The 12,608-nt window shown below is 41.0% G+C and overlaps 1 protein-coding gene across 1 annotated transcript; it reads left to right on the top strand.

The window, feature by feature from the left end:
* The first annotated feature begins 5,672 nt into the window (after window positions 1-5,672).
* Window positions 5,673-12,244, top strand: magoh (mago homolog, exon junction complex subunit). Its single transcript, XM_052012008.1, has 5 exons — window positions 5,673-5,824; window positions 7,954-8,012; window positions 8,213-8,323; window positions 11,258-11,340; window positions 11,868-12,244. Exons 1-5 carry the CDS (start codon window positions 5,707-5,709, stop codon window positions 11,965-11,967), a joined length of 471 nt encoding a protein of 156 aa, XP_051867968.1. The 5' UTR covers window positions 5,673-5,706; the 3' UTR covers window positions 11,968-12,244.
* Window positions 12,245-12,608: the final 364 nt, after the last annotated feature.

Raw genomic sequence — 12,608 nt, 5'->3', positions numbered from 1 at the left:
AGTACATCTCCCTTCAAAAATGTCATCCCAATTTACACTCCCAAGTTCTCACCTTATAGCCTCATAATTTGCCCTTCCCCAATTAAATATCTTCCCATCCTCTTTGCTCCTATCCTTGTCCATGACAATGCTAAAGGTTAGGGAGCGGTGGTCACTGTCCCCCAAATGCTCACCCACTGATAGATCTGTCACCTGACCCAGTTCATTACCTAATACTGGATCTAATATGGCATTCCCTCTAGTCAGCCTGTCAACATACTGTGACAGGAATCTGTCCTGGACACACTTAACAAACTCTGCCCCATCTAAACCTTTGGCACTAAGCAGGTGCCAATCAATATTTGGGAAGTTGAAGTCTCCCATGATAACAACCCTGTTATTCTTGCACCTTTCCAAAATCTGCCTCCCGATCTGCTCCTCAGTATCCCTGCTGCTACCGGGGGGGGGGGGGCCTATAGAATACTCCCAGTAGAGTAACTGCTCCTTTCTTGTTCCTAACTTCCACCCATACTGACTCTAGAGAGGATCCTTCTACATCATCCACCCTTTCTGCAGCTGTAACAGTATCCCTGACAAGTAATGCCACCCCTCCTCCTCTTCTCCCCCCCTCCCTATCCCTTTTAAAATACTCAATATCCATTCCTGCCCTGGTGACAGCTAAGTCTCTGCAAGGGCCACAATATCATAGTCCCATGTACTTATCCAAGCTCTCAGTTCATCACCCTTATTCCTGATACTTCTTGCATTTAAGTAAATGCACTTCAGCCCATCCACCTTTCTACTTTTATACCCTGTACTCTGCTTCTCCTTCCTCAAAGCCTCTCTACGTGTTAGATCTGACTTTTCCCCATCCCCTTCTTCCTCTGACCTACCCCTCTGGTTCCCATCCCCCTCGCAAACTAGTTTAAACCCTCCTGAACCACCCTAGCAAACCTGCCTGCAAGGATACTGGCCCCCCCTCGGGTTCAGGTGTAACCCGTCCTCTCTGTATAGGTCCCACCTTCCCCAGAAGAGATCCCAATGATGCAAAAATCTAAAACCTTCCCTCCTGCACCAACTCCTCAGCCACGCATTCATCTGCCATCTCCTCCTATTCCTACCTTCATTATCACGTGGCACTGGCAGCAATCCTGAGATTGCTACCCTTGAGGTCCTGTTCTTCAGCCTTCTGCCTAGCTCCCTAAACTCACTTTTCAGGACCTCATCCCTCTTCCTACCTATGTCGTTGGTACCAACATGTACCACTACTTCTGGCTGTTCTTCCTCCCGCTCAAGAATACTGTGGACCCGATCAGTGACATCCCAGACCCTGGCACCTGGGAAGCAACATACCATCCGGGATTCATGCTCACTGCCACAGAACCTCCTATCTGTTTCCCTGACTATCAAGTCCCCTATCACTACTGCCCTCCTCTTCTCCTCCCTTCCCTTCTGAGCAGCAGGACCGGTCCCAGTTGCTTGATCCCTGCAGGTCATCCCCCTCAACAGCTTCCAAAGCCGAAAACCTGTTACTGAGGGGAACAGCCTCCGGGGTCCTCTGTACAATCTGCCTGTTCCCTTTCTTTTTCTCTCCCCTGACAGTCACCCTTCTATCTGGTTCCTGGACCCTAGAAGTACCTGCTCTAAGGGGAGGGGGGGGGGGGGGGCGACTGTCTCCTGATGCACAGTATCTACATAACTCTCTCCCTCCCTGATGCTTCACAGTGTTTGAAGCTGCAACTCCAGCTCATCAATTCTGAGCTGAAGTTCCTCCAGCCTCCAGCACTTACTGCAGATGTGGTCACCGTGCACTACAGCAGGGTCCACTAGCTACCACATTAAGCAGCTGCAGCACACCACCATGTCCTCCATCTGAACTAATTCTTTCCCTACCTAGTTTTATCCTACTTAATATTTATAACAATAACAGGTAACAGGTAAACCTTACCTTTACCTACCAGCTACTCACCCGCCTTGCCCCCTTACGCCTAAGCCTGTTGAGCCAAAGCCCAATGACTCTGCTCCCTCTCACTCAGCTGCCCGCTCCAACGCTGCCCACTGGATATGGCAGTTTGCTTTTTAAACTGCCTGCGCGCTAACTGCTTACGTCATGTAATTAGTATGTTTTGTAAACTTGGGATGATACTTTTCTGTAGTTACGTGTTTTTTTCTTGAAATGTGTGTATGGTGATTCAAAAATGTTCTCATCCTTTATTATATCTATGTGTGTGAGCTGTTGTTTAAACAAATAAGGTGAATCAACAAGAAAGCAATCTAGCTGAAGAAAATGTTCTCCATGTGATCTAACAGTAGAATTTTAATAAACAATTTAATGATAAATAAGAAATCCCCTGAGTACCTTTTTACACACTGGTGGAAGATTAACAATAGAGTAAACATTTCTATGATATGATAATGCTGCTGGTGGCACTTTAGATTCAGCCTGCTCATGAAGTGTGGAAGAGTCAGAGCAGAAGAGGAAACTGCTTTGCTAACACTGGATTGCAGATGTGCATTTGGACAAAGTTTGAAACTATGACTGCAAATTTCTGATTCTGAAATTTCCCTGATGAAAGGAAAACTGCATCAGTACCATTCAATGCACCGGATAATTGCTAACAAAGGCCCCTTGGAAATCCAGCTTCCTCAGCTACAGCATCACAATAAAACTGCTACATAGAAAATAAACCGTTCTCTGGCTGCATTAGTTTTATGGCTTCTAGTACACCCCACCAATGTAGCTTTCTGGAATACGTCCTCCTCTCATCAATCAAACTACACTTACTGTAACATGCCAACCTAAGAAAAAAAGAAGTGAATTTAACAATCTCTGAGATACTGGCAACTTGAATACAAGTTGAATAACACTTGGAAGAGTCACTGAGGATAGGAAGGGTACAGAACGTACACTGGGTTTGAGACTGCAATGCTTATCATCTGGAGTGTCTCTGTAGCATGATCACTGACTGAGCAGGCTTGGTCCTGTTGGACATAGCTGACAGACTGGGCTGATAGCAGGTAGAAGAAAACCATTATGAGAGATTTGGTCATCCTCACAAATTTAACTGTTGCATGTTCACCTTCAGTATTGTAAGGAGAAACCACTTCATAATTCTTGTAGAGACAAAGCTCTTTTCACATAATGAGGAAGCCCTTCATCATATGTGTGCACTACTACTACAGTAAATAGGATAGATTCAGAATAAGCCTAACTCTCAAAATCTGAAACTACAGATCATCAACTGCAGGGTGTATTTCACCACAACCTGTGATTTCATGGCCTAGCGTATTCACATGCTACATTATCATCAGGGAAGGGGACCAACCTTGTCTCAAGGTGGTGCATAGAAGAGCATGGCAAGTGTAGCATCAGACCTACTTGAAAATGAGGTGCCAACACGGTGAAGTCACAACACAGACTACTGTACGTGCATGCTAAACATCAGAAGTAGCAACCAATAGATAGAGTTTAACAATCCCACTAACATCAGACCTGATTAAAGCTCTGTAATCCTGTCATATTTGATTATGAATAGTGGTGGACAATTAAACAGGTAATTAGATAAGAATGCATCATCAGCATTAGAGCTTCAATGATGGTGGAACTCAGTGCATGAGTATAAAAGAAAAGGCTAAAGTATTTCAGCAGTTAGGGGCTATGAGGATGATCTATCCCAGCATCCTCCTCAGGTTTCCATCACATGAACCAGCCTTTACTGAGAGTTTGAATAAACACCAAAAGCTACAGGAATTGCCAACATCCCTGGCCAAGTTGTCTCAGCACAGCTACAACACTGGCATCTACCTTACAACACGGAATATTACCCAAGTTATCTTCTGTCCATATAACCAGGATAATTTCAATCTGGCAAGTAACTGCCCAATCAGTCTACTCTCAGTCATCACCTTAGTGATGGAAGATATTGATAGTGCTGTCCATTGGCACTTTCTCATCAATAATCCACTTATTGGTCATTTGGGTTACATCAGGATAACTCAGCTCCGGAGCTCTTTTACAGCCTTGGCCCAAAGATTGACAAAAGCAGAATTCCAGAAGTGCAGGACTGCCCTTGACATCAAAATGCATTTGCCCAATTGTGGCATCAAGAGGCCCTGGTAAGTCTCGCCAAAGGGGCACAAGAAGAAAATTATGAATTCACACTTAGCACATAGGAAAATAATAATGGGTATTTGAGGCTCAATCCAAAGAAGACACTTTAGGAATTCCTCAGGAGTGTCCTTGGTCCAATTGTTTCAGCAGTGGCCTCTGTTGCATCATGTTCACAGAAGATCTCACAATGTTAAATTCTATTAGTAACATCTTAGGTAATGAAACAATCCATGCCTTCATGCTCTAAGTTCTAGACATTTGCAGATGCAGATATGTGGCAGGTAACATTCACACCATACAAGTAGCAGGCAATGACCATCTCTGACAAGTCAGAGTCAAACTATTCCAAATGATATTCAGCAACATTCCTGTTGCTGAACTCCCCACAGACAAGACCCTGGAAGTTACCATAGACCAAAATCCTAACTAGACTAGCCACATAAATACTGTGGCTACAATCACATGTCAGTGGTTGAGTATTCAGTTGTATGTGACTAAACTCCTTATAGCCCAATGTTTATCCCATCCACAAAGCAGGAGTCTGGAGTGTGATGGAATACTCTCCACTTGCTGGATGTTTGCATTCTTTCACTTTTCTAAACTCCAGCAGATGCACGCCTGACCTATTCAACTTTTCCTGATTAGACAACCCATCCATCCCAGATTCGTCAGAGGTGATCACTGCCTGCCATTTGTAAGGTGTTAATGTTACTCTTTAATTAAACTAATGTAAAGGTGAATATGTTACCAGTGTCACAGCTAGTGGAGCTAATGCCTCAGCACCAGAGACTTAGTTTCAATCCTGACCTCAAGTGCTGTCCGTATAGTGTTTGCATGTTCTCACTATGATCAAGTAGGTTTCCTCCAGGTGCTCCAATTTCATCCCACCTTCCTGGTGCAGGTTGGTAGGTCAATTGGCCACTGTAAATTGCCCCTTGTATGGAGATGAATGGTAGAATCTGGGGGTAGTTGATAGGAATGTAGGGAGAATAAAATAGGATCAGCGCAGAATTAGCGCAAATGGGTACACAATGGTCAGATTTGGTGAGCTGAAGGGGCTTATGACTAAATCTCCGTGTTTATGACTAAATCTCTCAAACACTTCAGAGCCAATGTTCTAGATTCAAATACATCTCCACTAACTCCAAAGACTTCAGCAGAAAAAAAATGTATACTTTATGATACATTACCACAGGACTATTCGAGATGCTTTTTTTTCTCATGACGCATTACACGGTGGTCCTGCCCGCTTTCTTAGGCCCCCGATGCTCTGATTTGGTGAGGATGGGAGTGAATCTTGGTGTTCTGGCCAACATTCATCATGCCACCAACAGATTAGTTGACCATTTGCACATTGCTGTTGTGAGGAATTGCTGTGTACAAGTTGTACGTCAGTGATACTTTTTCTTTTAAAACAAAGCATTTCATTGGCAGAAAACCTTATAAACGCAGTTCCATCTTCGAGAGACCAAACAATCCCTGGGAGACCAACCCACTAGCAGCCAACTTCCCACCGGCATGATAGATGATTGACATGGCCATAGAAATGATTGACATGTGACGTTTTGCGTGCGTATGACGTAACACCGAGCGTGGCTGTGAGGAGGCGGTGTCCGATGCGGCGGGGCGGCCTTAGCGAAGGCGGCATGTCGAGTGATTTTTATCTTCGCTACTATGTCGGGCACAAGGGCAAGTTCGGCCACGAGTTCTTGGAGTTTGAGTTCAGGCCGGACGGTAAGTGGTGGCTGGAGCTGCCGTCCGGTGCGGCGAAGCGGGGGCTGGTGTGAGGGACGGGCCTGGCCTGTCCTGTCCCGCCATGGCCGCCGCCTGGGTCGGGCAGAAGCGGGAGCTTCGGGGTCCCGGGGCCGGGCCGGTCCGGTCCGGTCACCCCGCAGGGCGGGCTCGGTCCGTCCCCGGGGTCGGTCCATCCCCTCCACACTCTCGAAGGATGGCGAGGGTTTCCACTGAGGTGGATGTACAGCACAGCAACAGACCCTTCGGCCCATATGGTCCATGCTGGTGTCTTACCTTGCACATAACTCTCCCCATTTCTTATCATTCTCGCTTCACTTCCACTCCTTTCTCCCTCTTCATTGCCCCTTCCCCCAGTCCTAAACTCCTCAGCCTGGGGAAACAACCTCCCTACATAATCTGTAGGGTTTAAGACTTTGGTAAATTCTAGCGTATACAGTCCGAGACTCCTCATATGGTAAACCAGTCCAGTGAATCTCTGCTGCATGTCCTCAATGACAAGTGCATCCTTGGATAGGGAAACTAAAGCTGTACACAGTACTCCAAGTGCAGCCTTGTCAAGGCCCCATACAATTGCAATAGGACTTCCTTACTTCTGTTTTCAAGTCCTCTCATAATAAAGGATAACATATCATTTATCCTCATCACTTGCTGGTCCTGCATTTTGGCTTTCAGTGACTAGTGTACAGGCAAATCTGGGTCGCTTTGAACATCAGTACACAATCAACTATCTCTATAGTGATCACCTTAAATGCTAGGATGTGGGTTGTCAGGTCTTAGGAGTTTATTGCGGTTTGGACCCTTTACTTCCATAAAGACAAACTCAAAATATTTGTTTTAATTTCCCTGCCATTTCCTTATTCTCCATTATAATTTATCTTTTTTTTCAGTCTTTAAGGGACTACATTAACTTGCTAGTCTTTCCCTTAATGTATCTTTCGAAGCTTTAACAACCTTTATGTTTCTTGCTCGACTTGGATTTTACTTTCCTTATCAATGCATTGGTAATGCCTTAGTCTTCCTGCGCTGACTACTGTAAAAAAAAAGTAGAAAATATAGCAGTTATTTAGAATGTGCAACTTTTCAAGATGCAGCAATATCACTCGGTTGAAAACTTGAAATATTCTGCAAAATTTGCAAGGGAAATCAGCTAGAAAGTGCTGTTGTTTCCTTCCTATCTGAACATGTTGTTTTTGATAGTGTATCCACTGGGCAGTTAAGTTATTATTAGTGGAACAAAATTGCGGTTAATATGTAGTAAAACTAAGTTTTTTTTGGAGGGGTGCTTGTTACACAGATGTGGATTGATGGTCAGGAGTGCTGGGTGACAGTTACCTTTTGGATCCAAACTCAAGATTGTAAAAGTAAATCAATGGTATAAGATTTTTGTGGCTCTCATCAGATCCACTGCCTTGTCGCTGGGCCTCATTTCTTGTGGCAAAATCTGAGATCAAATTCACCTTTCCTTTGTTCCCATAATTTTACAGAATTATCAGTTCTGAATTCAGCTTTTACGCTCCCTTTAAGGAAATGACCTATGGAGTGAAGAAGATGGGTAGTAATGCCTGAGTTATTTCAGTGGTGAAAAAGGGCTTGGTCTGATAGATTTTGAGAAGAATCTTGTTTGGAATTGAAGCCTTGGTGAATAACTACAGAAAATGGGCATAACATATTTAGTAAATTTGCTGTTAAACGTTGTTATTTTGAGTAAATTTATGTGAACTTGCTGATAGGGTATTCTGTTTATTAAAATATGCGGCAAGGAGGGGTGATGTCCTTCAGGCAAGGGAGGAAGGAGATGGATGCTGGGGGAGAAAGATTGAAATTTCTGGACTTTATCTCAACTGGAGTTAACGGCATCAACTATTTTCACTTTTTCAAGTGAAGGAAATACAAGCTTTAGGTTTATTCATTTTGAATTAAACACATCACTGGCACAGCATTTTCTATTCTTTAACATTTAAACTTTCTATGTTGGTAGCTTAGGAATGTGCTGCACACTTCAATATAGAGGGTAATGGTAGTTGGAGAAAGGGAAGTGATTTAAGACGTGAATTATAATTTTTTAATTACCTTTGGGGAAAGAATGAAATATGTATGTTTTTTGACAGGTAAACTCAGATATGCAAACAACAGCAATTACAAAAATGATGTTATGATTAGGAAAGAGGTAAGCATATTTAAAACTTTGTATTGGAGAAAATCCATAATTTGTGGCAGTTAAATTCTGAGCTAGATGTTATCTGGATGGTAAAATTGCATTTTTTTTTCTGAGAATGCTTTAGTTTAAATTTGATGAAAGCTCATTTTGCAATTTTATAGTTCTGTTTTCTTGCGATGTGAGTTTTGATACATGTATTACCATGTTAGGCATATGTTCATAAAAGTGTGATGGAAGAGCTAAAGCGAATCATAGAAGATAGTGAAATCACAAAGGAAGATGATGCTTTGTGGCCTCCACCTGACCGAGTAGGGCGACAGGTCAGTACGTTTGCCTTTTTTCTTCTATCAAAAAAAATCTACTGCTTGGCAACTGTTATGAAGCTCACCAGAAAATGATGATGGATTCCAGTTCATGTAGCTGATGAAGCCTGGATCAAATTTAGTGTGTCGATTGCACTATGTTGGGATTTTTTAAATGTAGATTCCTCTCCCTGAAAACTAACCCACTTTGGATTAAAATTCAAGTAGGAAAACACATGATTGTTTTCAAGTTTCACCAATATTATTAAATAGTAATTGACTGTGTTGCTCTGATGGCACCACTAACCAATTTATTAGACACAACCTGTGTTAAATAAAAACAGAATGTTGAAAATACTGAGCATGCCAGGCAGCATCTGCTTAATATTAGCAGTTAACATTCCATATCAATGACAGTTCATCAGATGCTGTCTGGCGTATTAAGTATTCCCAATACTTTCTGTGCTTTATTTCCAGAATCTGGGGTACTTTGCTTTTGCTTGTACACCTTAATGCAAGCTTGGTGCTAGTTTTGTCCAGCAGCATTTTATCTTTTTGTTGATGGCTAAGAATATTAATTGAAAGGATTAATTTTTTTTTACCAACAAGCGAGCAATATCATTAATATATATCATTATCCATAGAGCACTTTGGGATTTCCTGATGTCATGAAAGGTCCTCCTATAAACAGAAGTCTTCCTTCTCAGAGTACTGTAATAATTTGTGTATTTAGCACTAAACATTGGCCCATTCTTCAAGGAACCATTGTACAAAAGCTTGAAAGCATGTACCACCAGACTCAAGGGCAGCTTCTATCCTGCTGTTATCTGAGTCGTGAACAAACTTCTCATATGCTAAAGATGAATTTGTGATTTCCTAATCTATCTCATTGTGGCCCTGGCACTTTATTTGTTTACCTTCACTGCACTTTCTCTGCAGCTGCTACACCATATTCTGTATCCTGCATTCTGTTTTCTTTTTATTACCTCGACGTCCTTGTGTGTGGCATGATGTACCTGGATGGCACGCAAACGAAAGTTTTTCTCAGTACATGTGACAATAATAAACCATTGTTGGCTTCTTCCTATTTCTCATCTTTATTTTGGCTTCTGGTGACATCATCTCAATGACATAAAGTTGGCCTTTACACATGCATCAGTTGCATGCAACTTTATCCTTACTCCACTTTTGCTGAGTTTCAGCTCTGTGAAGATGTTGTCCTTTGGCTGACAGATTCGCAGCAATTTCCAAGTCAGCATGGGGAAAACTGAAACCATGCTATTTTGTACTCCAACCAACCAAAAAATGCACTGTTGGCTGTTTTTATGCAAATCCTTAAATTTATACAACTAACATCCATATCCAAGAGAAATTTTGTGGTTGACAACACATTAAATATGTCATCAAGGATATATTTAATGATCTCATTTTGATTGATATGGTGGGTGCCACCCTAAATACTATAGAACTGTACATAGTATTGAAAAGCAATATGATAAATGGCTTCCTGGAGGTAAAAGTATAGCTTAATTTGTAACTAAGATATGTACTCAACAGTCTTTGTTCATTACTAACATCAGTTGTTGGAATGTGAATGCTAATTGAGAGAGGAAATGACAATTCACCTCCATGCTAAGTTTCAGATTGCTTCAGAGTCCTCACTGAATTGCAGACCATCTCTGTTGCTTTCCCACTGAAATCCTTGTGCATGTTTTTTTTGTCACCTTGAGGCTTGACTACATCACTGTGCTCTCCACAAATGTAAGCCGATTCGAAATTCCATTGCACCTATCCTGTTGCTTCACTTCAAATCCATCTTATTCTTTATACCTGTTTTTGATGACCTACATTCACTTTCTCGTCCCCAAACCATTAAATTGAATTGTTTGTATTTAAATCCTTCCATACCTCCTTCCACCATCTTTTTGGTCATCTGTAATTCATTCCCCATCCCACTCCACCCTTCCCCTCATTGTTAAAGTGAAGTGGGTTTTTGTGCGTCACACTTGCCTTTCGATTGCTAGACAACAAAGCCATCATTTATCTGGATCGTATTCCATAGAATTATTTTCCTAAACCTCTGTGCATTTCTCTCCATCTCTCCAATTCCATGCAGACTTTGTCACCTGTTTCCCAAGTTCTTTGGAACTTTCCAAATTAAAGATCTGATATTAGTTCAAATCATTGATAGCTGAAAAGAAATAATTTCATTGATGTTAGAAATCTCGGGTTCTGGTTTAAAGTGGAACCTCCCTCAGTAGTACTAAGAGTAGGTAAAAGTGCTGAGATTATATCAAATTGTCAATATTGAGCCAAAATATTGAGTTATAGTGCCCACATAACTTATTGGTTTGATTTCACGGTGTACTTTTCTGATGGTCACAGTACAAAATGGATACTGGGGTTATTGAAAGAATGCAAAAGAGAGCAAACATGATGATGAAAAGACTGGACTATGAGATGTGACTGCAGGTGACTGGGACTGCTCTCACTGGAATAGAAAAAGTTGAAAAGTGATCACAGTTGTGAGAGTCCTAAGGGACTACTAACGACTATAACTTTTTCAGTTTGTCCTGAACGGCAAACTTGCAACTAATATTTGGAAACATTTTCTCATTTGAGGAGTCAACCTGTGTAAAGAGACTGTGAGAATATAGTGCAAACAGATAGTGTTGATTAATGCAAGACAGATGTTTCAGTAAATGACATTGGGAAACAGGAATAATTTTGAAACAACTTTGTAATTGTAACCATGTTGAAAGGAATAGGTGTCTTTGATTCAAGTTTCCAAAGCCCATCATGTCTGGGTCTTCTGTACATTCATTGATGATGATTGATTGCATGTGACTAATGTAGTGGACGATGAACAAAATGGGTCACCTTTAGCAATTAAAATGATCCTATTGTGAAACATGCACAAATAATTATCCTCTCATGTTTTGTTTATAACAGGAACTCGAGATTGTAATAGGAGATGAACATATTTCATTTACAACATCTAAGATTGGGTCTTTAATTGATGTAAACCAATCCAAGTAAGTGTATCTTTGGTAAGGGTGGGAAAAACTATTAAAAATGTAGACAACATATCAGTTTACTGAGTAGTGGTAATATATCTTGTAAAACAAGTCAGTACCCATAACGGTAGGGTTGCTTGTAATCCATGTCACCACCATCATGCTAGAGAATATGCTTAAAATCCTTCCTTTGATTATTAGCACCCAAAAAAAGGTCCCACATCCTAAGATAGGTTTAGTTTTGTCATGATTCTCTCACAACCATATAACTTCCTGATTAAGTTAAAATCTGCAAATGAAGGATGGCTACTTTAATGAGATGCAGAGAAAGAAGTCCTTGCCTTCAATCATGGATTCCAGAATGAGTCAATGTTTTGGCGAAGGAAGAGGGCGTGGTCTGGTAAAATAAATAACTGTGATAATTTAAAACATATGTGCTTTACCTTTGCACAGAACAATAATTGGGTAGAAATCTGGCTAGTATGTTTTAAGTTATTCTACTGGCAATGCCTTTTCTAAATGGAACAAAATGTGTTTGCTTTTAGGGATCCAGAGGGTCTGCGCGTATTCTACTACCTGGTCCAGGACTTGAAATGTCTAGTTTTCAGTCTTATCGGGCTGCACTTCAAGATCAAGCCCATCTAAGAGTTTGAAGTTCACACAAGGATGATGGATTTGGGGATGGATTGAAGTGGGTGGCGGGGGGAAATAGGATAATAATAATTGGCTTGGTGTGAGTCTTTGTTACAGCAACTAACTTTGTCTAATGTGGATCGTGGATTTGGTAATTTTTTTATGTGAATATAAAACAATTCCATCTTTATAAAATATTTCTTTTTATATTAAAATAAACATTGATTACATTTGTGTTTGCTGCTGGAAGTTCACTTTTAAAGAATTAAAGAATTCACTGTAAACTGTATTGCTATTTCATAATTATGTCACTGAAGGTTTAATGATACTTCATAGCAGGCAAGCCAACATTTTTTGTCCAGAGCTTTAAATATTTTCCTTAATCTAGAAAACAAATATCTGTTTTGTGGTACTTAACAGCTTCTGCTAAACATGCCATAAATATCTTTATACAGTTTAGTGGTTAGAGGTCAGTATGAAGCCAAGTTTAGGGCTTTTGTATCATTTTAACCACAGGCAATTGGTATTTATATATTTTTTTAAAATGAAAGGGGGTTCATGTCCTCTTACAGCATTTTCCATAACTGAATATGCTTTAACTTGCTGGCAACACCAGAACAACAACAGTATTGTCAGCAGAAAGATCATGACCA

The sequence above is a fragment of the Pristis pectinata genome, chromosome 3, assembly GCF_009764475.1.
Source record: "Pristis pectinata isolate sPriPec2 chromosome 3, sPriPec2.1.pri, whole genome shotgun sequence".
NCBI lineage: Eukaryota > Metazoa > Chordata > Chondrichthyes > Rhinopristiformes > Pristidae > Pristis > Pristis pectinata.
The sequence above is the reverse complement of the archived record's forward strand: the minus strand, read 5'-3'. Positions and strand labels throughout refer to the sequence as shown.

Bases quoted from the DNA above. Each gene is read 5' to 3' on its own strand.
- magoh (XM_052012008.1), top strand. From the start codon at position 5,707: ATGCGGCGGGGCGGCCTTAGCGAAGGCGGCATGTCGAGTGATTTTTAT. The intron at 8,324-11,257 runs GTCAGTACGTTT...TGTTTATAACAG, and splicing joins CTGACCGAGTAGGGCGACAG to GAACTCGAGATTGTAATAGG. The intron at 11,341-11,867 runs GTAAGTGTATCT...GTTTGCTTTTAG, and splicing joins ATTGATGTAAACCAATCCAA to GGATCCAGAGGGTCTGCGCG.